This window comes from Musa acuminata, chromosome BXJ3-4 (genome assembly GCF_036884655.1).
Source record: "Musa acuminata AAA Group cultivar baxijiao chromosome BXJ3-4, Cavendish_Baxijiao_AAA, whole genome shotgun sequence".
Taxonomy (NCBI): Eukaryota; Viridiplantae; Streptophyta; class Magnoliopsida; order Zingiberales; family Musaceae; genus Musa; species Musa acuminata.
This window is the reverse complement of record NC_088352.1, coordinates 43,661,871-43,688,544: the sequence shown is the minus strand read 5'-3', so window position 1 is coordinate 43,688,544 and position 26,674 is coordinate 43,661,871. Positions and strand designations below refer to the sequence as shown.

Sequence of the window (26,674 nt, the reverse complement as noted above, 5' to 3'; positions counted from 1 at the left end):
TTCTAAGCAAGGTTTGATATCTTCACAAGATTCAGACATTATGGATCCATTGGACAAATAAAGTAGATATTGATATATTTAATCCCATGATCTAAAACATTCATATCTAAATAGTTAGTAACACATCATTTAATTTTGAGTGCTAAAACTACCAACATTGGCCAGAGATGAAGGATCATTTGAAATCACAATAGCTAATCAACCTGATCTGATTAACTGATAAGGTGTTAAACGTTGCCACAACATGATGCACATCAAATGCTGCTTGTTTCAGAGAAGAGTGTCAGTCCTAACAGTAGAAGCACTTCATTTCTATGTTAATGAGCTAAACCAGTCGATAGAATGAGATATTGGAAAGCGACCTCTGAGATAATTACGATAGAAACTAGAGAGAATAAAACAGAGGCAAAGAGAAAGATCAGACGAGGCCACAGTGTCTCGGCTTTTGGCTACAAAAAGGGGATGACCTGACTGCTAATGCTATTGGCACTTCGTCTTTGTCTTCAGCCTTGTGACAGCGAAGGCAAGAGGAGTAATAAATAGCTACTCTCATGTACCTGTCATCGCCTTCTTCTTTTACTGGGCTTGGGTTCACTCTGTAACTTCTCGTACACCTAAGGAGTTCTGATGCTCTCTAAAGGGAATACAAGTTTCTGTCGATAGCAAAATGTCTTGTTTCACAATGAAACCTGTCTTCTACCAATAGTGTATGACCTTCCTCACACTGAACAGTTCTCAGGCATCTAAGGAAAGCTCCAAGACGAAGACGGACTTGACACCTGCAACTTGAATGGTGAAGTTACATGATATTCGAGAGAAAGAGATGGGTGGCCATTTTCTTTGAGAAACTCTACTAACTTAGTGCAGCAGTAAGATCATTGATTTAATTATTCTTGGATCACAGATGTAGATTTATGTTTTATATTTGATAATAACACATCAAAACTATACAAACTATATAAAGCATAATTAAAAATATTATAAACGATCTAAATAGACTTCTAACCTTAATCAAATAAATTATAAGTATAAAAATATAATATTATAATAGTCTATAAGTAATGAAAATATAGTGTTATCAATACATCAATAAAATACTATAAATATTATTAAGAAATACTATAAACGAGTCAAATAAAGATATTATAACACATCAAAACCAGTAAAAATAAGTAAAAAAAATTATCAATTTTTTTTTTAAAGATATTTTGAGTTTTTTAATTAGAGATGCTATTAGAAAAAAACAAAAGAGAATATATTTTTTGAGAAAGACCCAAAACATGAGTTTTTTCCAAGAAAATTATAAAAAATTACACTTAAAACTCGTTATCCTACAAATGTATGTACTCTAGCAATTTAAGGAACTTGAATCCTATTTGATTGCACATACAATACGTTAGCAATTTTGTTTAGAATGTTAAGCGTAGTGCATCCCATGTTGCTCCATTATCTGCCAATATATTTCTCTACAAGAGATAAATAAGATAAGTACAACAATCGTATAGATAACTCCGCTTTTGGAATTACAAAGAAAGTCATTAAATAGCTCAAAACCATTCATCGGACACGGGAAACGACTTTTCCTCTATGTTGAATATAATATGTGATCATTAATGAATGCCGTCGGCGCGCGTTGGAGATGCGTGCGATGCACGTCGCCTTTTTGTGCACGGGCCTCCCGTCGTCGCCGCTTCAGCAACGTGACCCCCCACCTACCTGCATCACCATTGGCCAAACCGCAGGATCCACGTGTCATCCACCTGTCATCCGTTGCCGAGGTACGTAAGCGAGGTGCTTTTGTACTATCATTAATACGTAAAAGGGCATAAAAGGTATTTTACCACTGTTATTAATACGTGAAGGGACAGCAAAGGTGTAGTCTCTGAGATTAGTTTATGGTGCTTAGTACCAACGAACCGCAGCATTAAGCTACTAACCGTGATTAGTCGGGGTGGGGAAGAGGAGACTCCAGGCAGTTTGAAGTCAGGTGTATCCCAGATGCAGCGAAACGAGCCACAACTGCCGACACACTTTGGAACCCGAAACTAGAACGACGAGAAGGAAAGAACGCCACTTCCTCTCGCCTCCTTTTCCGAAACAACACACGGCGAGGGCGGTTCCCCTCTTTAGATCTCGCAAGTACCTGCTGCCAGTCCACCAGGATGGAAGACTGTGGTCCGAGTCTACCATCAGATGCCCAGAAAACCTCATCCGAGGTAAGATCACTGGAAGTTCCGATCGAAGGAAGCACGAGAGAGTGATTTTTTGTTCTTTTTTTTATGATTTTTTTGAGTAGGCCGTCTGCCCTTGTCAAGAACCCTTCTGCTTTCCAGCTGCATTCTCGCGACATTGCTGTCGAATACTGATTTGTCCCAACCTTCGCATCAGGTAGACTCTCCCTTCCATGGTCTGAGAGGCTATATCCTTCTTGTGTATTTTTCTTCAGATCCACAGAAACAAAACCCACTGGAGAGAGAAAAAGTAATATAAAATAAAAGGTCGCCGGCATTTGTGTATGATGAGGAATTTTGAGGAGTGAGTGTTGGTGAATATTGTATTATAGAATCCTTGATGGAATTTCTACCTCCTGTCGGTCTCATACTTGACTTATGAACTACCGATCTGACCGCATTTGGGTTGTGTGATCTGTGTATGGCTTTTCTGTCCCGTACCCTTCTCCGACGACCTGCCGCCTGCCCCCAACAACTCCTCAACAAATCGTGACCTCTTACTAGAGATCCCGATCAGACTAGGATGTGACCTTGTTTATGTTTCGGTTGGTGGTTTTTCTTTAAATTGAAAGCCTGTTGCAGATGGTGTAGGAGTTTGAGCCAGAGGAATGGGGGCGGTTGGCGCGGAGGAGCTGGTGCGGTGGGAGAAGATGGAGGAGGCAGCGGAGGCGGCATCGGCACCAGCCGGCGGGGGTGGGAAGGTGGAGAAGATATTTGTTTCGGTGCGTTTGAGGCCTTTGAGCGAGAAGGAGGTGGCAGCAAACGATTCCTGTGATTGGGAGTGCATCAATGACACCACCATCATTTTCAGGAACAGTCTTCCAGAGCGATCCATGATTCCTACTGCCTATACGTTTGGTGAGTTCGCTTTAATTACTGGTTGATTTTTCACCTTTCTATAGATCTTGTTTGTTTGCAAAGTGAACTCCAGATGTTCGGTCTGATAAATGCAAGAATTATTTCGTTGATGAGGTTTAATTAAGCTACATTTTGAGGATGCCAAAAGAATCTCTCTCTTCTGTTGATTGCATACACGCATGTCTCTTCCCTCAAATTGTCAACACCTACAGCATCTTAAACATTATTAACAATGACTTTTAGTGGCTCCATTCATATTCTATCTTTTAATGTTTGATTCAACATATCATTGCCAAGGCTTGGTTTTTCTACATTTTCTGGAATGCTATTTTACATGTTAATGTTGAAATTTTTGCCTTCCTTTCTTTTTCTTGCCTTATGATTTTTGCTAATAGACAGGGTATTTCGAAGTGATTGCACCACAAAGCAAGTATACGAGGAAGGGGCTAAGGAAATTGCTCTTTCTGTAGTTAGTGGTATTAACTGTAAGTACAATTACCTCACTATTGGTTTTTCGTAAGCATCATTGAACAGTTTAAAATTCTGATATATTTTCTTTTCAGCTACCATTTTTGCTTATGGGCAAACAAGCAGTGGTAAAACATACACAATGACTGGTATAACTGAGTATACTGCAGCAGATATATATGAATACATTCATAAGGTAATTTGGAATATGATATTACTGCTCTCTCATTTGAATGTGTATCTTATCTGTGCCTGTGCTGTGAAAAAGTTATGTTTTTCTACCGTTAATTGTCTTGTTTGTTTTGCAGCATGAAGAGAGAGCATTTGTGCTGAAGTTCTCAGCAATTGAGATATACAATGAAGCCGTAAAAGATCTGCTCAGCACGGATTCGGGTCATCTTAGGCTTTTAGATGATCCAGAGGTGAAATGTCTTAACTGGACATTTAAGTTATCCTTCTATTCATGCGAAAATGAAGTTTTAAAATTGTCATTGTCAGAAAGGAACGGTGATTGAGAAACTTACGGAGGAAACATTAAGGGATTGGAACCACCTTAAGGCACTCATTTCTGTGTGTGAAGGTGATAAAGCAAAAATTTTTTAGAGAATGCCATTTTTGCTGATTATTGAGATGTCTTAACCGTGTGAAATTTAATTATTCTTAGCTCAGAGAAAGATAGGGGAGACTTCTCTAAATGAAACAAGCTCGAGATCTCATCAAATACTTCGATTGGTTTGTTCCTCTCTGTTCTAATAATTGAACTGATAAAAAGCTTCTGACCCGGTGTAGAATAAGAAACTTAAAATATTTCCTATGGCTAATTGTTGCTTGCAGACTATTGAGAGTTCTGCTCAGGAATTTCTGGGAAAGGACAACTCAAGCACACTTGTGGCTAGTGTGGTATGAAAATCTTCATTTGTGTTTTTCTTTCTTATGGTAGTTTCTAAATGTGCTAGAGGGAGATTGCAGAGAAAGCTTGATTTGGTTTTTTTGCATGCAGAATTTTGTTGATCTGGCAGGGAGTGAACGTGCATCTCAAGCATTATCAGCTGGTGCTAGGCTGAAAGAGGGATGCCACATAAATCGAAGCTTACTAACCCTTGGAACTGTTATTCGCAAGCTGAGGTTGTTGTACCTTCTTTTATTTCTTTTGCCTTGGTACTGATTCATCTGGATCTTGTTTATCATCCTCTAGATTTAAATTGCTTTTGTGTGTAACAAGTTATCAATGATGGTCTAAAGATATCCATCGTAACTGGCAAGAGAGAGGTGTTTAAAAAAAAAACTTGACATGTAATTTTCATTAGTTCTAAAAGTCATAGATTAACATTATCTCGTGGTGTTACGTTGTGTAAATTGTTAAAGGTGGTTAAGAAAAGGCGAGAAAGAAAATAATACCAAGTGACACAGGCCATGCTTGCAAACATCTCCTTGACACTAGCCAGTCATCCTGTCATATTACTCTTAAGTCTTAACAGTGGGAGACATTAAAATCCATTGATTTTTCTTTTCTAGAATATGCTTTTTAATGTTTTTTAACTTCCAACTTGTTTGCGCTTATATTAGGTTTTTAATGAATATATTCTAAAAAATATTGTTATAAATTAAAGTTTGTCAAGTATGTAAGATTACTTCAGACATTTATTTTTGAAAATAGCAAATTTGATATATCTATTTTTGATTAGCATGGCTAAGTTTGCCATGTAGCTATACTCGATGCCCATATCCCATCTATGTTTTAGCAGATTAGCATAATCAAACATATTTTAAGTGGATTGAGTGGGTTTATTGTTGGGACTTATGGTTTTGTTGTTGTTGCTGTATTGAGTGGGTTTATTCATTAGTCACTGTAGAGCCACAAGAGTTGAGATGGTACTTGAGACAGTCACAAGATCCTATATGCCATAAAGATGGGTGTCAACAAAAATTTTGGCAGTGTATCCTTTACAATAACTATAAACAATGAGGAATTTTGAAGGTGAAGCAAAATTTGGCTGAAGACTATCTGAATGTGGTCATGTGCACCAAGTTTCCCTGAAAGATATTAGAAGGGCATTAAACGTGGTCGGTCCTGGAAGTTAGAAATACTCCATAGAAGCAATAGAAGATTCTGGAGTTCGCTACTCCAGGATAGCATTTGGGTGGAGTGCCTAAGAGATGACATACAGGTTTCTAATATTTTGTTGAACTTATGTCCACTGTAGATGAGAGATGTGGGTGATTGACATTGCAGTGGATATAAACCTGATCCATTGTGCTACACACAGTCTTGCCAAACCTAAATCAAAATCTTGGGAGTTTAAGGATCAGCAAAGTGAATCATTTTGGTCTTTTTTTGGATTATGTAAGACACTTGATCAAATAAATAGGTATGAGGAAAATATTGTCCAGTACATATCGGTCTGGATGAAACTAGGAACCATTGTTCTTTCTGCTTATAAGAATATGCATGCTATGTTGTCATAAAGAAGATGTAAACAGTGAGATCAGTTCCTCAGAGAGATCTACAGATTTGCTAATGCACTGAAAATAGAACATATGATGATCCAACATTCACATGATCCGTGAGATCAATTCCTCAAAGAGAAAATATCTGTGGATTTGTTAATCCACTCAAAATAGAATGTATAATGATTCAATATTCATGTAATCATGCACAAAGATTGAAGGCCCATTGATTCATAAAAGCATAAGGGGATTCACGTGATATTCTGAGCAGAGTATGCACCATTCTTTTGCTTTGATCCTGTGGGATTTCTCAAGTTCTAGGACATCTTTTATTCCATCATGTGGTTAATACATATATATGGTCTATGGTACCGGCTAGGCTCATATCACTCTTGATGAGAAGAAATTAAGTAAAATAACTAGCTCATATTTGGCAAATCCACTGCAACCATATCAGCTTGGCATCTATAATATCTGTTGTTAATCTTTTAATGGTCCTCTCTAAATGGGAAAAAAAGGATGCACTTGGCGTTTTATAACAAAAATAAATTTCCTTGATTTGGCTCTGTAGATCCACTGTCCTAACTTGAATACAAGCACCACATCTGAGGTTGCTGTTGTGTGTAATGAGTTTCCTAGTTAATTATTTATTTTGAAATTGAGGAAATTTCATCCATCATTTTGTCAACCTAATACTGTCCTTAGATTAGATTCAACAGGAGAACAACTATAATATGTTGATAGTAAACCAACGTAGCTGTAATATTTGGCTTGTGTTGCTGACCATGTGCTGAGATACATGCACTTAGGGCATTCTAATCAATGCAACTATATCCTGATAAAAAAGGATATGTAAATATATGAATGGAATTTGGACTTGAAACTCAGTATTGATTATTTTATTTCATCAATATAAGTTCCTTCTCTTCTCACACTCTTTGTTATTGTTACTGATCATGAGCTGCAACAGATTTGGTTTTATTTCTGAAGCATCAGCTGTGCAATCAGTTCTAAGTCACTTGTGCAGCATGTGTTGATTGACTAATTTGTTACCAAAAAATTTTTTCAGGCCATAAGCCCAAAATATACGTATACTTTCTAATTAATTTTAAGACAATATTCAGTAGGCTTTCTGTGGTATTGTGATTCCCAAAAGTGTATGAATTAATATGTGCCTGTATAGTTCTCCTTTTGCGTATCCATCTGAAAAAAAAAAAGTTTGAGTTAGAAAGTGGATCTTGGTTGAAGTATTTTTATGATTTATAAAATGGTTATCTTCCATAATATTTCAAGAGTGTAAAAGAGGATGTTTGTGATTTTTTGTTTAATTTGATGATCTAATAAGCTTTCAGAATATAACCCTTCTTTCGACGCTTTCTACTTTCCTTTTTACCATAATCCTTGTCTTGGTTGGCACAGCAAGGGAAGAAATGGGCATGTACCATATCGGGATTCAAAGCTCACGCGAATATTGCAGCCATCCTTAGGGGGTAACGCAAGAACTGCCATTATTTGCACAATGAGTCCTGCAATAAGCCATATCGAGCAATCTAAAAATACACTTCTTTTTGCAAGCTGTGCAAAAGAAGTAGTTACTAGTGCACAGGTCAATGTAGTTATGTCTGATAAGGCATTGGTTAAGCATTTGCAAAAGGAACTTGCCAGATTGGAGAGCGAATTGAGATATCCAGGAATATCTCCAAGCGTTGAAGCATTGTTGAGGGAGAAGGATGCTCAAATTAAAAAGGTACAGAATAATTTTATTTAATTCCGCTTAATGCTTTTAGCATTGTTTATGATCTTTGTAGTTCTAATGAGAACAAGCTGCTCTAGTCTTGGTCTCGGTCCTGTGTTGTTGGCTACATTGATCTTTTCCTGCCACTGGGCCTTGTTGGGAAAAACATTACTAGTGAACCAAGAGCAATCAGATCCCTTTTTTTTGTGGCAACATAGATTCCTTCAAGCCTTTATTGTCATTCATGTGATGTATAAGTGGTTGCATTTTTAGATATACCATTAGCTAAAACAGAAACCATCTGAATTTCAAAAGACATGGACATCTTTGAACTCCTATAATAAACTTCCCAATACTCACAGCTGCAGTAGTGTAAGACATTGACAATTATTGGTAATATTGCGAACTGCACAGATGGAGAATGAGATACAGGAGTTGATCCAGCAGCGTGATGTAGCTCAGTTACGAGTGGATGGTTTGCTGCAAGTTGTTGGCGAGGATCATTCTTCAAGACAATGGGTATTCATTTTTCCTATGTGCAGTATTATCAATTAATTAATTTAGTTCTCTATTTATTCCTGTCTTTCTTTCAGGAGTCAAGCCAAACCTCATCACTTAATGTACCTTATGCATGTGAGGATTTGCTTTCAATGACCGAGCGTTCAGATATTGCTGATTGTAGTCTTGATTCTTCTTCCACAAAATTTTTAACGTCAAGAAGTCAACACTACCTGCAAACACAAAAACCAGGCACTCCATCACCAAGGCACTCAATAACAAAATTTGAGTTCATTGGGTTAAGTGGAAATCAAGGTGAAGAAGAGATTGATAAAAGCCTCGATGGAGATTTTGAGGAAATCTGCAAGGAAGTTCGCTGTATTGAGATGAATGAGGCATGTAGAAGTGAAGATTCAAATTCCTTGCTAACTGAAGGAAGCAATAGTCTCGAACAGCCTGCCACAATTTCCTCTGAACGAATACACGGACATCATATACCTGAAAGACAGATGGATTTGGGATCACTTGGTGCTGATCCTGTCACATTGGAGCAACATCTTCAGAACGTTAGGAAGACACTAGTCAATTTTGTTAAGGCTTATCCAGATGCTTCATCTCCATGGTCCTCATGGCAAGATCCAAGTTTTAGAGCCTTGCCATTCAGTAGAAGTAGAAGCTGTAGGTCAATTTTGGTGAGCTCTTCGCCTTGGCTCCAAGAAGATAGTACGCCACCTAATCTATCTCTACGAGAGTTCCCAGGAAGGCCTGAAGGATTTCAAAAGAAACTATTTGCCTTAAATCATGGTTCTGAGATCAGAAAACTTTCAGTGAGAGGATCTCAAAATTCTGAAGATGACACCTCCTTTAGTGTAGAGAAACAATTGAATCCAGATGTTGATCCTGAAATTGAAACAACTAGATTGGATGATTACAGAGAGCCGAATAAGATGACTCAAGTCCATCGTAAGAAACAGTTGATCATTGATCAGGTATGAAAATTTTGACTGGAAAATTTTTTATCATATTTTTTCTTGTGTGCATTTTCGTGTCGCTGTGCAGTTCTGTATGGTACATATAAGACAATTCTTATGATGTGCCATCTTTCATAAGGTAATTAATGAACATTGTTTTAAGGGGAGATGGATCCTAACTATAGTAATTTACTATCATATGCTTGACATATTGATCTTATCTTCTTGGACCAATGTTTTCTCCATCACAACATGCCACCATGCCAGTCTATAGGGCATGCTGTAACCATGTGATGGTATACTGTTGGGCGAAAATAAGGAATGAAGAAAGGAGGAAAGTGCCTTGGGTTTTCTATCCAATGTCTTCTCGCATCTGATGGTAGCACTTTAGTTGACTTACGTGCCACCTATAGGACTGGGAGCTGTAGACTAAGAGTGATTGATGAAGAGATGTAGTATATGCTGGAAACAAAACTCATAAAGAACCTTGGTCCTGTTCTATACTCCTTTTAGTTCCCTGCTGAAACCAATGCACAATCCAAACATTGTTCATGGTGGGATGGGTTTGTTGGTTTAAGATAACAGAAATGTGGTTGATTACTTGATGGGGTGATAGTTATTTGGCTAATGGAAATATTGGTGACTAACACTGGGAACTAGCCCCTAGGAAGGTGTCTGATATTGTTTTATAGAGCAGATGAATGGTGTGTAACTATGCATAAGAATGGTTCTTTTAGATTGTGTTCTGTACCAAAAAAATGAAAGATTGCATGTGGATTAATAATGTGCTGAAGAATGAGAATGGTTGACTTTTTAAAGTCGTGTGGTTGAGTTAATAGCATGCAGTGTGTGCAAAAGTGAGTAATTGCATACTCTAATCATAAGAGGATTGGTTCTGTAACGTGGTGGAGATTCTTGCATGAGTTGCACATTGATGTGAAAATCATATAGCTTCTAAATAGAAGATTCTGACTTGTATTTAATTGAAGAATCTAAAGCTTTTGGATTGCAGTGAAATGTCCAAGTATATACAGTCAACATGGGGATGGACAAGTTATCCACTCCCTAGTATATTTTGCCAAATTTTCACTGTCAACAATGGAGAATTAGATGGACATACAATCTTTGACAGTGTATTGGTCCCCTAGGTGAACTGTTAGTAAGTTTTCAGATTTTGACATATCGATAATTGACAAGAACTTTAAAACTTGATGAACTAAGTCTGAAATGGAGACATCATCTGGTGTGGCAACTGTGTTCTTATGGCTTTTCTGTCCATATTCTGACTGCATAAATGATTCAGGATTATTCTATAGAAATAGTTTTCTGTTGGTTTAACCATGAAATTGGTCTTTTGATACCTCCAGTGCCAAATTGTTATTTCAAATAATATTGGTTTTCACTTTGAGAGAAATTATATTGAATGATGCATCTGATTAAGATAGTTTCATATTACTAAAGTAACAATGAACATGATCTTCAAGTATGTTGGTAACTCCTGCTATGATACTTTCTTTGAAGTTTGTGTTTGCATGATATCAGGAGACTGAATTGAATGTGGTTGAAGACTTTGGAGCTGAGAGTACTGTCAAGGATGTTGGTCTGGAATCAACAATGGATTCTCTGCAGTCTCCTTCCAGATGGCCTCAGGAATTTGAGAAGAAGCAACAAGAGATTATTGAGCTTTGGCATGACTGTAATGTTTCCCTAGTCCATAGGACTTACTTTTACATGCTTTTCAAAGGTGATCCAACAGACTCTATTTACATGGAAGTGGAACTTAGGAGGCTATCCTTTTTAAGGAGCAATTTATTTCAGGGAAATGTTCACAAAGCTGCAGCACTTGATCAGAGAACAACTTCCTCACAAAGGTTCTACCCTGATGCCGTGCCTACAAATTTCCTCTTATTTGTTTGTAAACATAGTTTATAGCTGAAACTATGTCTGTTTGCTTTTCGGCAGTTTGAAACTGCTTCGGCGTGAAAGAGACATGCTTTGCAGGCAGATGCAGAAGAGTTTGTCTGCGGCAGAAAGAGAGAGTCTCTATATCAAGTGGGGAATTTCATTAGACTCGAAACAGAGAAGACTGCAGCTTGTTCGGCACCTTTGGTCCAAGACCAAGGATCTAGAACATGTAAGAGAGAGTGCATCTGTTATCTCAAGAGTGATTGGACTTGCAGAACAAGGGCAGGCTCTCAAGGAGATGTTTGGGCTTACCTTCTCACCTCAAGAATCGAACCGAAGAACCTACAGCTGGAAACATGGATTGTCATCTCGTAAGTAAATCAAACACACACCGCGTGCATCATCTGCGGCTTGGAGTCAACTACCGTAGTTCTTGTTTCTTCAGGACGTCATGATTCTTTTGCTCAGATTGAATATAGGAGGATTGTAAAATAGTTGCCGTTAACCATGTAATACGATCTTTATAATGTATGGTTAGTGCTCTGTACTGCTGCTCGTTCATTCATTAACAGCAGCAACTTCATGATGGTGCCCAAAGAACGATGAAGGGGGTTTACGTCTTTTAGTCTCTTGAAATCCTTAAGCTTTCTGGTTTCAGTGGGAATCAAAATGTAGTCAGACATGTAATCAGTTTACAGAACTGTGTTTTAGAGAGTATACATGCTCGGCCTTTGGACAACAAGCTATGAAGGTATTCATGTATGAAATTAATGCTTTTGGCTGAGTTTGCTAATGTTTTTTTTTCATTGGAAGGCCAAGTGAACAAGTTTTGAATACTCGTTGATATTAGTTTCGCTGGATGATTTTTTGTTGGTTTAAGCTTTACCCACAGCGGTCATGTTCTTGGTATGATAAATGGGGAGATACCATTTGCAAATCCATTAAAATTGGAAAAAAGTGGAGCGTGGGGTAGAGTAGTAATTTAATTTCAATGTTATTTTCTGAATGATACTCTTGCTGTTACAATGTTCCCAAGAAAAAAGAAGTATATGTTTATAAATTCATAACAAGCTTTTGATTGCTCTGTTATTTTTTCAGTAAATTCCCCAAAAAAAACCCCACGTTTTTTTCTCTCTCAAAGAGCATCCTCTTTTTAGTTTATTTCTATATTGCACTTCTTATTTTTTTAAAAGATGAGATTAATTTTCTTTTCCCGCTTTAATCACAATGTGCTAACAGGCACCTTTGTCAAATGTGTGTGCAAGCAATCACTTTTAAGAGAAAAAGCATTGTCTTTTCCCCCCCTTTCTTTAATAAACAAATTATTTCTTGAACTCCACATGCTAAATTGTCAAACCTTTTCTTTTATCAAAGATTTCAAATCAACTTAAATCGAGAGCTACTAGATGGAACTTTCTTTTTGTCCCCGGACATGCTAGTAAACATCTCTAGTGAAACCAATGGCACAAAACAAGACATCATACATTGATTTTGTCGAAACATTACTGTCTTTTAATTGCTCCATTCCCCACCCGAAAACAGAAGAAAAACTAGATGTAGGGAATAGGCATAGTTTTAAAAAAACACTATCATTTGCTTCCACCAAAGTGTTAACGAACACCGATCTTAACAGGCAAAGAGTTTAATACCTTGGGGCAAAATCTTTGTTGCTAAACAAAATGAGGAATCTCCATTTCGTCTAATAGCTGTCCTTTACATCCAATGAGTTTGACAATGGAGTTCGAGTGACCACCAAAAAATACTTCTGTGGCCTGCATAGAAATATTATCCCCTTAGTTAAACTCGGTAGATTATATACATTATCTACTCGGGAAAAAATTCTAGGGTCTGTTAATCTTCAAGTAATGGATTATCAGACATTGTAAAAGTTTGCTAATAGAACTATGTGACATTGACCCTTTTGGAACAACTTCTTTTAATCATAACAATTGCTATGGGATTCACTCGGATAATAATTTCATGCAATATCTCAAAGAAAAAAGCACAAGGCTAAAATTTTTTAAAAGCTAATAATTCAAAGTTGAATAGGACCAAATATATTGTACCTGTAGTGTAATGAAATTTGAATGAAATGGAAGGAACAAGTACCTGGGTGCATCCAAATAATTTAAGAATTCTTAAAGATGAACAACTGTCCACAATCAAACCAAGTGCTTCATCTGTCAATTTTCGACAAAATGAAAGATCCAGACTGTACAAGGTTGAGGAACACTGGCGAGAAATGGCTAGAGCAGTTTGTTGTGCAACCTGCATAAGAATTGAGATCACATGATTCCATAACAGAAAGTGCAACGCTTATAAAGGCGATACAATCATTTTATTTGGCATCACTGGATAAGAGCAGGATACAAACTTTGCTAATTTACTTGTTCAAGAGAACAAACAAATGGTTTTTCACTTTTTTTTAACACCAAAACAAGCTACATGTGTAACAATCAATACATTGGTACTATGAAATATATGTAGACGTCTAGTGAATCGAGAAAAAAGAATAAAATTCACTTATGAAGTAAAACCTTCAGCAAAATATGTTATAAATTTCAATAATTATTCCCTACTGACAAGTGGCTCAATCAATTAATAGTGTCAAAGAAGGGGGCAAAAGTCCGCTGCAACTGAATAGTGCCTCAATCAAGAAAGGATAGGATTTTGCTGCAATAGTCTCAAAACCTTTGGTTCATCCAATCATGAGAGAAAGAGCTAAAATACTGGAGTGTGCAAATCATAGAAGCTCAAGCATGCAATGATTGAATCCAAAAAGAATTTAACTTCCATATCTCAGCAAGCAAACCACCTTCCAAGTATAGCAAAAACTCTCTACCTTCACAATACGCTAGAATAGACATTTTGAAGTGGTTGCTTAATGATGATGACTAGCAAAAAATTTTGTTCTATGAACCATAAGATAATCATGCATACATATATGATTTTTCATTTTGTAAATGAACTATTTTGTCATAATTTATATGTATGATAAACTTCTACAAATCTGTTCAACTATTTGTTGATGACAATTGGCTTTGTTTTATTACGACAACACTGCAATGTTAATTATCCATCATGAACTTTTTTATGCACATCGCTCATAGAAGTGCTTTCAGATAAAAGGAATATTCTAGATAGCCTAATAAATTTATTTAAATATTACTAAGAAAAATAGAAATCTTGACTTTACCAAAGAAATAATTAAACTTCTTTTAGTATATTTATTGAGAAGAAGTCTCATAAAAGAATATTTAAGAGTTTTTTTTAATTTGTTAGAGATATTGATAGTGTTTATTTTCAATTGAATATTGATATTTCTTAGTCACGATAAATTTTGACTATCTAAAAATAGGATTGAAATTCATAACTTGGAAATCAAAGCCGAATTTATTACCCAAATTAAGATGAGGAAATATCTTAATTCTATAAAATGTATTTACTGAATAGTATGTACAAAAACACTCACTAGATAGGTTTCATATTTGAGTTTTGGTCTTCATTTTATACATAAAAAACTATCGACACTTGGTGTAACGCATGACACTTAAACTAATTTGACCTTTAATTCCTTTTATGATTGGACTCCATTTCCACACAAAAAAATCAGCATGTGTTGTTTTTATCAAAATACCACATGTTCCTTCTTTTACTTGAAACCATATATTGATCTATCTGATTTGAGAGGCAAAAACCAAGAAGATACAAAATAGAAAAAAAGAAGACAGCAAGAACAAATCTAGAACCACCTATACACCAGATTTTATAGAAATATAAGGAAGAACAAAACTGACTCAGATAGCATCAGCCTATTGTATTTAACAGGGTTCTATAACAAATTAACCTGCTCAATTATGTCACAGAGCTGCATCACCACCTTAAAACAAGCATGCATGTACCAGGGCCAAATAACCCATTATTTATACTTGTTTAAGTTTTCAGTTGACTTTGTAGATAAACATTTAAGTGCAGCTAATATCAACCAATTGCAATAAAGAACTTCCAAGACACAACCATTGGTAAGATCAGGCAGCTTACCTTTTCGACATTGTTCAGTGAAAGCTCAATCAATGAACCTCCAGAGGCTTCCAAAAATGCTGCAATTGCTTCATCACTGGCATGTGATAAAAGAAAATTCACATAACTCAATGATATGTAATGCCTCATGCCAGCTTGCGCATGGGTAAACAGAAACCATAATGAGTGAAGAGAACATGAGCTAAACAAAACAAGTACTATCAAACACCCCCGTTTAATCTCATATTGGAAGTGGGAGAAAATTGGAGTTGGTTTATATTTACAAACACTATCAAAATGAATTCGCTTCAAATAGTATTCTTAAAATATTATTGAATAAAAAATTTGAAGGAAAATCCAGTTTATCAAAATAACATATTCTTAACAAACTTCTATTTGTCAGTGATAAACCCAGTTTATCAAAATGCTTTAGCTCTGATTTAGCTTCGGTGGAGGAAAATCCACAAATTTTGAAAGCATAAAAAAGCTTTTGTTGCATAACTAAACCAAATGAAATCTTTTAACTATCCATGAAGCACTGACATTAAGCTAAGAAAACAAATAAGCTACACAAAAATCTTGAGAAGTAGAAAAAGACACAGCATACACAAAATCTTCCATAAACATATATTTGTGATATTTGTTATGAGAAGTCTAACAACCATTCACAATAAACTTAGTAAAATATACTTGCAAAAAACATTAAAAAAATCATTCATATTCATAATTGCTCAAGAAATGCCAAGAAAAACATATTTCCAATATCCAACACATAATCAAGACTTCGCATACATGATCCACATAAAACCTATATATCATAAAAAAATGAATAATACAATTAAGTGTGACTTCCTAGAAAATGCAGATGATTTGCCCATCATAAACTAAATGAGTTTGGTCCTCTTTTGCAGTTGACTTAAAACTTTTACATAATTATGCCCTGTGTATATACTAGCAATTAGCATGTGCCAAGAAGCATATAAAAATATTACTATCAGTGTCTAGCACAGACAGAAAAAAACATAAGAGAGTTAACAATATTCTTCATAACTAACTATAAATCAATAAGTAAACAAGAAATTCTAATATATCATGATTCAAAAGGAAGTATCTAAATAACTTCACCATGCAAACATTTCTTTATGATTTCCATCTTTGAAAGCTTCTGAGAGAAAGAAATTACATATATTGTAAGATATGGAAAGCTTATGTGTATGTAAACTATTTAAAATTCAAGTATCAATAATTTCCCAATGAATCTGGAAACAAGAACTTAATAAACCTTACAACTTCCATTCTATAACTAAAATTACTTGATAACAAGTAAATTAAATTAAGCAATAATGTTTAAGTGGTTGTGTGTGATTGACAGCGACTGTTTTTCATGGAACTTGAAATTCTATTTAACTGTTTTTGCAGTAAACTTGGAACATGGTTTGCCAGATCAGTTGACTCTAATCTGGATCAGTCAATTTTAGTTAAGGGGACAGAAAAAACCAAAACCCCTCATCCCAACTGAAAAAGAAAAACTTGGAATCAGCCTGACTGGTTCAATCCATTCGGGAAACCAAAGAACCAATAGGAGAATCATATGTTAACAATTTCCAGCTGACACAGTAGATTTTTCTGGTTTTGACCAATTCCACCTAGCTATTACCAGTCATCAGCAAGTCCTGGGAGTTCGCAAAGTCCTAATTCATCTTTGGCCAAGTCCAATCAGTCCCATACTCCAGTGGTGCATTTCATCCCAACCCTAATTTACCAACTAACCATGTCCCAATCATCACAAGCTTGGCTGGAAATTCCTACAACCCAATCATATGAAAAGATAATGTTTCAAATCTACGAAAGTTACGAAATATTATAGCAAAGCATGACCACAAACTTCACTCATACCAACTAATAATAATGTAACCTAGTAAGAAACAAAGTAAATATACAAAAGACTATAACTAAAATCAAACAATTTGGCACAGTGTTAAATGAAAGCACCTGAATGCACTGCGACGCAGCTTAAGTTTCTGAAGTGATCTACAACCATTCGCAAGATATCCTATTGCAGAATCATTTAGTCGGTTCAAATTCCGAAGATCAATAGCACATAATCTAGAACAATATGCACTAATAGTTTTGACGGAAGCACTAGACAATTTCCTGTGCCAAGTGAACAAAACCAAGAATCAGAAATGTTTAATAACACAATTTGAGCAAAGATCACAGATATCATGATAAGAATAGCCTTTTGCATGTAGATGACTATATACTACCACCAGTCAACTTCAGGAAGTTTCATTTTAACAACACAAGAAACATATACGGTAAGATACTTACTGGCATCTAGCAAAGATAAGTTCTTTCATGTGTGAACCACATACAGGAATAAGCTGGTGAACAAATTTGTCACAGACAGATTGAATTCCAGCTACTGACAGAACCTCTAAATGAATTAGTTTCTTCAAAGCAGGGAGAATAGCCATAGCATCCACATTTTGGCAATCATCAACATATAATTCTGTCAAGACTGTGTCCAATTTAGCAGCAACATTTATGATCCCTAATGAGGTAAGAAGAGAACATTGTGACAAGTTTACAGATCTTAAGGAAGGTGCTGAATGAATGATTGCATTTAAACCATCATCTGAAAGACGATAAGCACCCTTGAGACATATTGTAGTTAATGAAGGCAAACTATGTGGGTACTGGGCCAAGGTACCACGCAACACGTAGTCTGGCAAACATCTTCCACATAGGTCTAGTTGTACCACCTGATCACAAATATGCAAGAACAACAAATGAAAAAGGAAAAAAAAAAACATTAGAGATGGTAATTTAACAATCTAAAGGGATAAAAAAGAAACCAAAACAAAAAACAGAAGCAAAACCAATGGATCTGGCAAATGCCTCTTTTCTTTCTTTTCAAGTGCACTCAGTTATCTGTATGGGAAACTTGACATTTGATGTACAAAGTCGCAAAATGAAAATCACAATATGACTTGCATGCCCTTCACAGAACATTCTGCTAACAACCATATAAAACTGTATCATTTCTGATGCAAAAGGAAGAGGAAAACTAACAATATGACCAATTATTGAAATAAATCGTCATTCTCAAAGCATTAGAATAACTGAAATAATGCCAACTGCAGTAAAGAATACCTTCAAGCATTTTGTGTTACATTGGGAAAAGACCTCCTGAAACAGGTTCTCTGTTGCCCATGAACAATCACTTAAGCGTATCTCAGTGGGACTACCTCTCACAAGAAGACCAATAAGGCGAGGACTCATTTTCCTAGAGTGACATAACATTATAATAAGCTTGTGTTTGAGAACATCAGGAATGCCATCAAATGATTCAATCTCTTCAGCATTATCTGAGAGAACTTTCATGCACAAATCTCGAAGTGTTGGAGGTGGCTGAGCAAAGGGCTTGCAGTTGTTTGAAGGCATCCATGGAATTTTTAATTGGCTGGTCTCATCCTTCTTCACATAAGAATTTGACTCACGAGCCCTCAGCTTTTCACATCTTTCTTTGATGATTCTCATGGCAGTAGAGAATGGCCCAGGCCAATCATCATGGTCAGCATCTGGTGACAAATCTTCTATTTCCTGATGTCCTTCTTCTTCCTCCAAGCTGCCATCTTCTTTAGGTTTAAAGAAGGCAAACTTGGGAGCCAATTCCATAGCTCTTGTCCTGTCTGATTCTTTTCGAGAATCAATTCGTCCTTTTCTTTTCTGAGGCTTTCTTTTGTTCACTGATACATCATCATTCTGCGAGTATTCCACAGCATCCTTCAGATTTATCATGTCGGCATCCATGCCAAACTCAGATGCATATACCGGAAAATAATCTTCTTCCATAACCAATTTGTCCTTCCCTTTCCTTTCGGTGAGATTCACTTTCATGAATTGTAGCTCGATTGGTTCTGGCACTCTCAGTATTCCCTTTCCTTTCTCTTTAGAACCGAATCTTTCTTCTTCAGTGTTCTCCTCCAACCTCTCTGCAACCACGTCAGCATCAACATTCTTATCCTTTTCAAAGGCTTCCTCGACACACTGCACATCGGTCACCAGCTTCTCTACTGGAACCTTATCGGTCTCTAACAACGTCTGGTCCAACCCTCTCCGAAAAATCTTCGCCCCCGACCTCAGGAACATGTACTTTCCCCCAACCGCATCTTCTGCAACAGACCTGACTTCCAAAACTTCATTTCTTCCCCTATGCACGCAAGTCTTGCACCCGATATCCCCGCCCTCCGCTTCGCCCGCAGTGCTGGAAGCCCTAGATCGTCGCCTCCTCTTAACACTACTCTCTGCAGCGTCAGAGGTAGCGCTCCCAGTGGGGGCAACCGACAGGTAGGCCAAGCGGAGGCTCCGCCTGCAGGGCGGCACCCCTCCGGAGGGAACAATCTCGAAACCCGAGCCCAGGAAAGAGGGAGGCGTCGCAGGAGGGGGCATCGGAGGATGGGTTCTCGTAGTGGTCGACGGTAGGAGAGCATCCAGCGACGACGGCGGCGGAGAGGCCGCTAGGGTTTCAGACCGAGGTTTGGAGGAGATCGCTTGCGACCGGGTTACCGGCATCGGGACAGAATCCGGTGGGATCGAGGGCAGAAAGAATGTATAACTCGTGGCTTCGTTGCGGAATACGAGAGGAACAAAGAAGAGTCGGTGGGTGACGAGAGGGTCTGCGACTCTGTTCCCGCGCAAATCAGATGGGGATGGAAAATGCTCGTCTTTTCCCCTATATATATATATATATATATATATATATATATATATATCTATATATATATCCTTTTCAGTATATATGTTAATAATACTTTAAAGATTTAAAGATAAAAGAATAATTCATTCCTTAAATGTATATATATCAGGCCTTCTTTAATAACATATGTTTCATTGATATAGTCACCAACAAGACAAAGTTATTATCCCTAATAACAAAACTAAACCTTCTTAAACGTTCCATATTATCTGAACTATTTGCATTAATTTTGTGCTAATTAACCTAAGGATGATCCCAGTTAACATAAACATGACACATCCCCCTTGGTCCTTTAGGTATAAGAAGTAGGTTTGCTTCATTTGGTGGCCTTCCAAATTAGCTGTAATAAATTATCCATCTTAGTTATGGAAACACTTACAACGAATATTGACAATTTGCTCACATAATCTCCATATTTTCGTAGAAAAACAATAATATGTATTCCTTTTCATCACCCACGTCAACGACAAGTGGCTCCATCCAAACAAGTTCCATATCAATATCCTTATAATGGACCTATGGCCATGGTTGTAGACTTGGCTATGCTGAGGCATGATAGACCAAGTCTGGTCCATCTCTTGGCCACCACAATTTCTACACTGTTCACCCATGTATATCAAAATATTTAGTCAATTAGAAGCCAAGAGTCTTCATCAAACCAATACATTCCTACTTGAAGCCAACCACTTAGAAAAATCTAATAATAAATGATGAGTGGGAACAAGTTGGTGAACTTTTGAGGCACGGAAGGAACACGATTCGCCTTCTTTGTGGAGCGGGTGGCATTTCGGAACCCTCCCGAGGATGAAGACGGCTGGACTCAGTCCCACACGAACGCGGAAGGCCGACGACTTCGCCGGGGGCTCCTTCACACCATAAAATATGCATCACGGAATCCCACTATACCTTGTCTTTGAAGCTAATGTTCGCTCTCTATCTTTCTCTTTCCGACCTTGATCAGGATCAGAGGCTCCTCTCTCTCTCTATATTAGCATATCCTCTCCATCTCTCTAAAAGTCCCTTCTTACTGTGATCCTACGAAGCCTTCTGTGAGCTCTCTCCGCCATGTCCAACGTCCCAACCTCTCTCTGTGACTCCTCCCTCACCCTCTTCCGCCTTGCCATCTCCAGCTCCGACCCCTGGCCCTTCTCTCTCTAGCCCCCACCTTCTCTCTGCAGATATATACATACGTAGTTGATCTCCTGTTCTGGTTCTTTGATTTTGCTGTGATCCGGAGATGAGGAAGAACAACGAGGTGGACAAGAAGAATAACAGCCATCACCACCACCACCACGGCCACCTGTGGACGTCGCTGAGCTTTCAGCTGCACATGCCACATCTGGGCCACGACAAGGAGAAGGCTGGGATGCCGCCCAAGGGTTGCATGGTGATGTGGGTTGGGCAGGAAGGGGAGGAGCAGCAGCGGTTCGTCGTGCCGGTGGTGTACCTCAACCACCCGCTCTTTGCGAAGCTGTTGGAGGAGGCAGAGAAGGAATATGGCTTCGACCAGAAGGGGGCAATCGTCATCCCCTGCGGCGTCGATCACTTCCGCCATGTGCAGGATCTCATCGATGGCGAGGGCGGCGCTGCCGGTGCTGCACCTGCTGCTGGCCATAGTCGTCGCCACAACGACCAGCACCAAAATCAGCACCGCCACAGGCCGGTTATTAACGACCACGAGAACGAGCGAGCCTGTGCTGCTGCTGCCGCTGCCGCTGGCGGTGGTCATCGCCATGGCGATCATCATCATCACAGGCAACACAGTCATCACCACCTTCCCCACTTTGCTGCATGCTTTGGAGCGTGATGGTTGAAGCAATAAACCAAAAACTCCCCCTTTTCTTTCTTGGATTTTCATTATTGGCTTGCTTTTGGAAAGTTGTTAAAGATCAATTGTATTGACAGTGATGATGACGATAACTTGTGAACAGAGGAATGTTTGGTCTGTAATCTTTTTCTATTCCATGATCGCTTTTGTTGCAAACACGCATTGGTGAGGATGCTCAAAGTCAACTATGGACTTTTCTCAAACCTCTTATATATATATGCAATACATAAATGAAAATTTCACCTTGTTAATTAGTAGTGTACCATGGCAACCTTCTTGATGTAGATTGGGTGAACACCGGAGCCTTAGCTGGAAGGAATATTTGGAGAAGCAATAGAGTAATCATCTACCAGTGCTATCTGGAATGCTAGTTTTAGTTTGACGCAAAGGTGTTCTACGGTGGGTCATGTTGTGAATGTTGGGTAGGAAGCAGTCACATTTGGTGGCGAAAAGGAGAAGAATGGGATTGTTCATGTCATTGTTTACGTCCTGAAATGATGACTAACCGATTAAATAACATTTCTGACTTGACTTTATGAAGTATAGTTTCTAACACCATCATTCAGGAGCCGAAAGTCTACTGTGAACATGCCGGAATGATTTATACTATCATTCATATCTTCTATTCCTTTTCTCTTTTGAATGGATGATTGACAAGCTTAAATGTCAACAAGTATTCTCAAGCCTTCACATGTATTTGTCAAGAATTTGCAGCTAGATAAAGACCTACAGCCCCATATCCACGTTTACATTCTGCTAAGATTTTGGTCCTTGTCTTTGGCCTCTTCTAATCTTATTTCTTTGACTTCTGCTTCGACAATCACAAGTTGGTTTGTAGAAAGAATCCTGTCAGAGCTCCTCTTAATCCACTGGAAGTAGCAACAATTCCCATCCTGCAGAGTAGATCTCTCTATATTAGTCTCTTTCCTGTTCTTTGATAATGATACCAATGAATAACCAGTGGCTGGAATTTGAATACTAAAAGGTTCTAAGTTTCAAGCTGTAAGTTCTTCTTATCTGGCAAAATGATAGAAGCAACAGAAGAGATCGACGAATGTATACACCACATTCTCTGTTTTGCTCAAGAACAGGTGCATATTATGAGTATCAATTCAATGATGAAGATGCCATTTATTTCGGTGTGAGTACAATTACACAACTAATTTGATTCTCACAACATCAAACCTCGATCTTAATGTGGATCAAAAACAACGCAACAACTCTGCGCTCCTTTCTGCATCTTAGCAAACATCTCTGAGCACCACAGGACAGAGCAGACTCTTTGGATGAGCAAAGGACGACCTGCATGAGACCTTTATCTGAAGAAGGCAAACTTGAACGTAAAGGATGGCGAAGTTGGATCAGTTACTGCTGTGTAGAAGGAGCAGCTGTCCAGTAAGTCTTGACAGCAAAAAGGATCTTCTCAGGGTTGAAAGGTCCACTTTCATGATCCACGATCTTACACTTCCATCTCATCCTCTCTGCAATCCCCTGAACTTTCGTGAGGACGTCCACGGTGTCGCGGACTATCACTGTTCCCTCCGGCCTCAGTATCCTATCCATCTCCAAGAGTATGTATGTTATGTCACCACACCTGCAAAAACTTTCCATCAGTGAGATCTTTAAGATAAGAGAGATCGCATTGTCACAGCTCTTGCTGATGCCATATGTTCTACGTTACTTACTTCGGGTAGCACTCGCTATCTGGCACAAACAAATATAATAAAGGCATGAGAAAGATGCAGGAGATTTTTGACACGCAAAGATTGAATTTACCATGGATCAGAGAATGAATTGGCTTTCCGAACTTGTAGGGAGTGTAGTAATGAAAGGAAGGCTGCTAAAGAGACACATACCTGTCCTGATAAATGCTGAAAATGGCACTAGCATGAATGAGATCATAAGTTCTGGGATAAGTTGAGAAGGCTTCACACCAGTCCTGATATGTACCGATGAATCCCCTCTCATAGATCACACCAAGGGTGTCATAATCTGAATTTGCAGGGACTACATTCATCACCCAGATGGGATAATCCATCAGAGCTGCTGCAAATCCACCCAAGTAGGCATTCATGTCCATCGCATTTCGGTATCGCCCTTGAGACAACGGCGGAATGATTCGCTTGTAGTACTCTATCCGCTCTTTCCACACCGTGTTGTCGTCTTCAAATTTCTTCACGGTCAAGCCAGGGATTGTACCTTTGCTTATTCTTGGGGGCACAGCAAATGCCCTCTGGGGCCATTTCTGGAGTTCACCACCTGCTACTTCGCTGCTACTGCTTACTTCTGGTAACGGGGTGATGCAGGCCTCCATTTTCCAGTACCTGCAAACACGACAATGCTAAGGAAAAGGCGAACATATTTCTGCACATTTTTGTCATACGGTGCACTAAATTCCTACCAGGCAGCATCAGCATTGTCATTCTTGCAAATGTGAGGTGTTTTGTAGATCCTTCTGCTCTGGATGCAATCGGCATGGTTGATGGGCTTCTGCCAAATCGCAAGATCGCCCTTCTCGATTACTTTCTTCCAGCAAAGGCGTTTGGCGACGTCCTCTATTGAATCTTGCTCTTGCTTTAGATCTTCTTGAGTCCTCTCCCAGCCTACATAGTACTTCTTCCAACGAATTGGAGGACCAGAGAGAATCCAGTAACCTCCAGGTCTGAGAACTCGGTCAACTTCAATCAGATACAGGCCATCTGATACAGAAGGTCCATGGATGTGTAAGACAATCTAGCATGCACACAAGAGTGGTGATTTTTTATTTGGAATTGAACTCACCAAAATCTTGCCAAGGAATCAAACACCGGGAACAATGAGCCATATCAAATGCTCTCGCAGGGTACGGCAACCTCTGTGTAGCCATCACTCCAATCATGGCCGGAACTCCCCGCTCCAGAGCGAACTGCACCTGCGCCTCATGTGTGTCTCTTGGTGCAAATGACATTGTTAGGATGTCCCTCTTCAGAAGATAAGCTCCCCAACTGGCAACCTGCAGCAATGTGTTGTTGAGATTGCTTCACGATGAGGAAAAGGGAAATCCAGACCTCGGTTGGGAAGACGAAGGGGCTTACTCCGCAGCCTGTGTCGATGGCAGTCCTGATATCGCCATCAGTCAGTGAGACGAGAGCATTTATGTCATCGATATAAACGTCGGCACCACGCGGGAACATGGTGCCACCTCCGGGGAATCTGAACCGGTCGCCTTCGACCTGGATCCAGTTCTGAACAGCCTTCTCGATGCTCAGCTCCCTGTGAGGAATGTTGTCATACCAAGCGTAGTCTCTGCTCCGAGGCCATTTGAAGGGTGTTTTGTACTTTGGTGGAGCAGGAATCAGGCACCGGATGAGCTCATGTTGTGCAGGACAGTGTCGCTCTCGGTACGCTAGCATCGCCCTCGCGAACTTCTTACACCTGGTTAGGTCTTGGCAGGGTGTGTACTCGCTGAAGTTCAGAGCACAAGGTGGGAATTTCTCCGTCACCATGAACGTATCATTGAAGCTTAGCTGATGGTGAGCTTGGAAATCGAGGGTTTCACCCTCTGATGACGAGGAGGTGGATAATGACTCGGTGGATCGAGGGAAGTCATTGTCGCATTCAACTTTCGACGCCAAATCGGATCTCTGATTCAAGGTGGGTGTAGTGCTGTTCTGCCAAGCCCCAAGAATGTAGAACAGAACACAGAGGCCACTCACAGAGAAGATATAGGTTACACGACGCCTCTTCGATTCCGACGGGTGGATCTTTAGAGATCCAGAATTGTCTTTGGCCATCGGACCTGTTAGATTTGCACAGGATAGCATTCAGACATTAAACTACAAATGCATCATAACTGAGAGTCAGGAATACCACCAGATCATGAAATCAAGAAAATGTGGAGCCTAAAGCAGAGGCAACCTGAGGTCTCCTTAACCACAATGACAACAACTCAAACAAGAAAAGAGAGAGAAGAGGGAACAACAGGCTGCAGAATGCAAAACATCAAAAGCACCAGATCAACACCAGAGCTCAAAAGGCACATCTACCTGTGTTAGGCCTCAACAGGTCTGCAGTGGAAGAAGCAGAAGAAAACTTACAGACAACCTTCAATATACTACTGAGCTCATGAATGAAATAGCCACCTCCCACGAGGAGGATTGAACAAAGCCCCCACCAAACCAACCAAAAAAAGAATAATTCACGACAGAGATCTGCAGAGTCCTCTTCACATGGGCTTACCCATTAAACAAAAGAGAAAACAGTGATAGCATGGGCATACCTGAACAAGCTGCCCCTTTACGTCCCTCGTTTTTCTGGTTACCACCTGCTTTCCTCTCCTCGGTTCAGAGATAACATGACAAGAAGCACATGGAGAGAGAGAGAGAGAGAGAGAGGGCTTATGGTTTCAAGATCACTCGACAATGTTGTGGTTGTCAGGGAAGAGCTTGTGGGAAACTATTCCTTTTTTGGCAGATTGCTTTGTTCCTTACTTGTTCTTGTTCTTATGGTTTCCTGCTCTGCTTCTGAGAGGCTCGGATGAAGGACTTAGTCTGGGCAAACGATTTATAGAAAGTCGTCGAGGCCGCGTATTGCGGAGACATACTCGCCCCAAAGTGCTCTGATTCACAAGTCCCCATCTCTCTCTCTCTGGATAAAAAATTGTAAGCCTTTTTTGAGTTTTAGAATAAGAATTCAACTTCAAGTCAGGGCTTTGTACTATTCTTGTACATTAGTTTGTAGCAATCCAGATGTTGAAACATGGTTCAAAGTGAGTGACAACATTTACTCCCTGCCTTTCACAATTTCTACTCAGATCCACTAAAAAATCTGAATCATTTTTTTATTTTCTTATATATATATATATATATATATATATATATATATATATATATATTATCGATAAAAAAATAATTTCAATCTATAAACGAAAGCAAGAATAAAATTATCTTTTTGCTTATCACTTTCGATCTA

At 38.8% G+C, this 26,674-nt stretch overlaps 4 protein-coding genes across 8 annotated transcripts; 2 read left to right on the top strand and 2 right to left on the bottom strand.

Annotated features, from left to right (window-relative positions):
* Nucleotides 1-1,994: 1,994 nt before the first annotated feature.
* On the top strand, nt 1,995-11,898 carry LOC135636865 (kinesin-like protein KIN-7F). Of its 2 annotated transcripts, XM_065148977.1 has the most exons (14): nt 1,995-2,216; nt 2,814-3,089; nt 3,485-3,574; nt 3,653-3,753; nt 3,866-3,979; nt 4,056-4,137; nt 4,222-4,289; nt 4,392-4,457; nt 4,558-4,682; nt 7,425-7,752; nt 8,155-8,259; nt 8,334-9,227; nt 10,752-11,080; nt 11,172-11,898. In XM_065148977.1, exons 2-14 carry the CDS (start codon nt 2,840-2,842, stop codon nt 11,491-11,493), a joined length of 2,874 nt encoding a protein of 957 aa, XP_065005049.1. In that variant the 5' UTR covers nt 1,995-2,216; nt 2,814-2,839; the 3' UTR covers nt 11,494-11,898. The 2 variants fall into 2 exon arrangements, with proteins under 2 accessions (XP_065005049.1, XP_065005050.1); XM_065148978.1 differs by lacking the exon at nt 1,995-2,216 and having other exon boundaries at nt 2,720-3,089; nt 11,172-11,697.
* Nucleotides 11,899-12,566: 668 nt separating this feature from the next.
* LOC103982797 (uncharacterized) lies at nt 12,567-19,838 on the bottom strand. The gene is made up of 6 exons (XM_009399832.3): nt 18,291-19,838; nt 17,466-17,899; nt 17,127-17,288; nt 15,156-15,231; nt 13,224-13,382; nt 12,567-12,886 (listed from the first exon to the last, which is right to left on the bottom strand). Exons 1-6 carry the CDS (start codon nt 19,710-19,712, stop codon nt 12,785-12,787), a joined length of 2,355 nt encoding a protein of 784 aa, XP_009398107.2. The 5' UTR covers nt 19,713-19,838; the 3' UTR covers nt 12,567-12,784.
* An 811-nt stretch (nt 19,839-20,649) lies between these two features.
* On the top strand, nt 20,650-21,856 carry LOC135637108 (auxin-responsive protein SAUR32-like). Its single transcript, XM_065149524.1, has one exon. It carries the CDS (start codon nt 21,134-21,136, stop codon nt 21,701-21,703), a length of 570 nt encoding a protein of 189 aa, XP_065005596.1. The 5' UTR covers nt 20,650-21,133; the 3' UTR covers nt 21,704-21,856.
* A 977-nt stretch (nt 21,857-22,833) lies between these two features.
* On the bottom strand, nt 22,834-26,201 carry LOC103982800 (probable methyltransferase PMT18). 4 transcript variants are annotated; one of them, XM_018824529.2, is made up of 6 exons: nt 25,983-26,201; nt 24,799-25,502; nt 24,506-24,716; nt 24,126-24,423; nt 23,581-24,048; nt 22,834-23,318 (listed from the first exon to the last, which is right to left on the bottom strand). In XM_018824529.2, exons 2-6 carry the CDS (start codon nt 25,495-25,497, stop codon nt 23,090-23,092), a joined length of 1,905 nt encoding a protein of 634 aa, XP_018680074.1. In that variant the 5' UTR covers nt 25,498-25,502; nt 25,983-26,201; the 3' UTR covers nt 22,834-23,089. The 4 variants fall into 4 exon arrangements, with proteins under 4 accessions (XP_018680074.1, XP_009398109.1, XP_065005595.1 ...); XM_009399834.3 differs by lacking the exon at nt 25,983-26,201 and adding an exon at nt 25,750-25,880; XM_065149523.1 differs by lacking the exon at nt 25,983-26,201 and adding an exon at nt 25,622-25,753.
* Between the last annotated feature and the right edge of the window lie 473 nt (nt 26,202-26,674).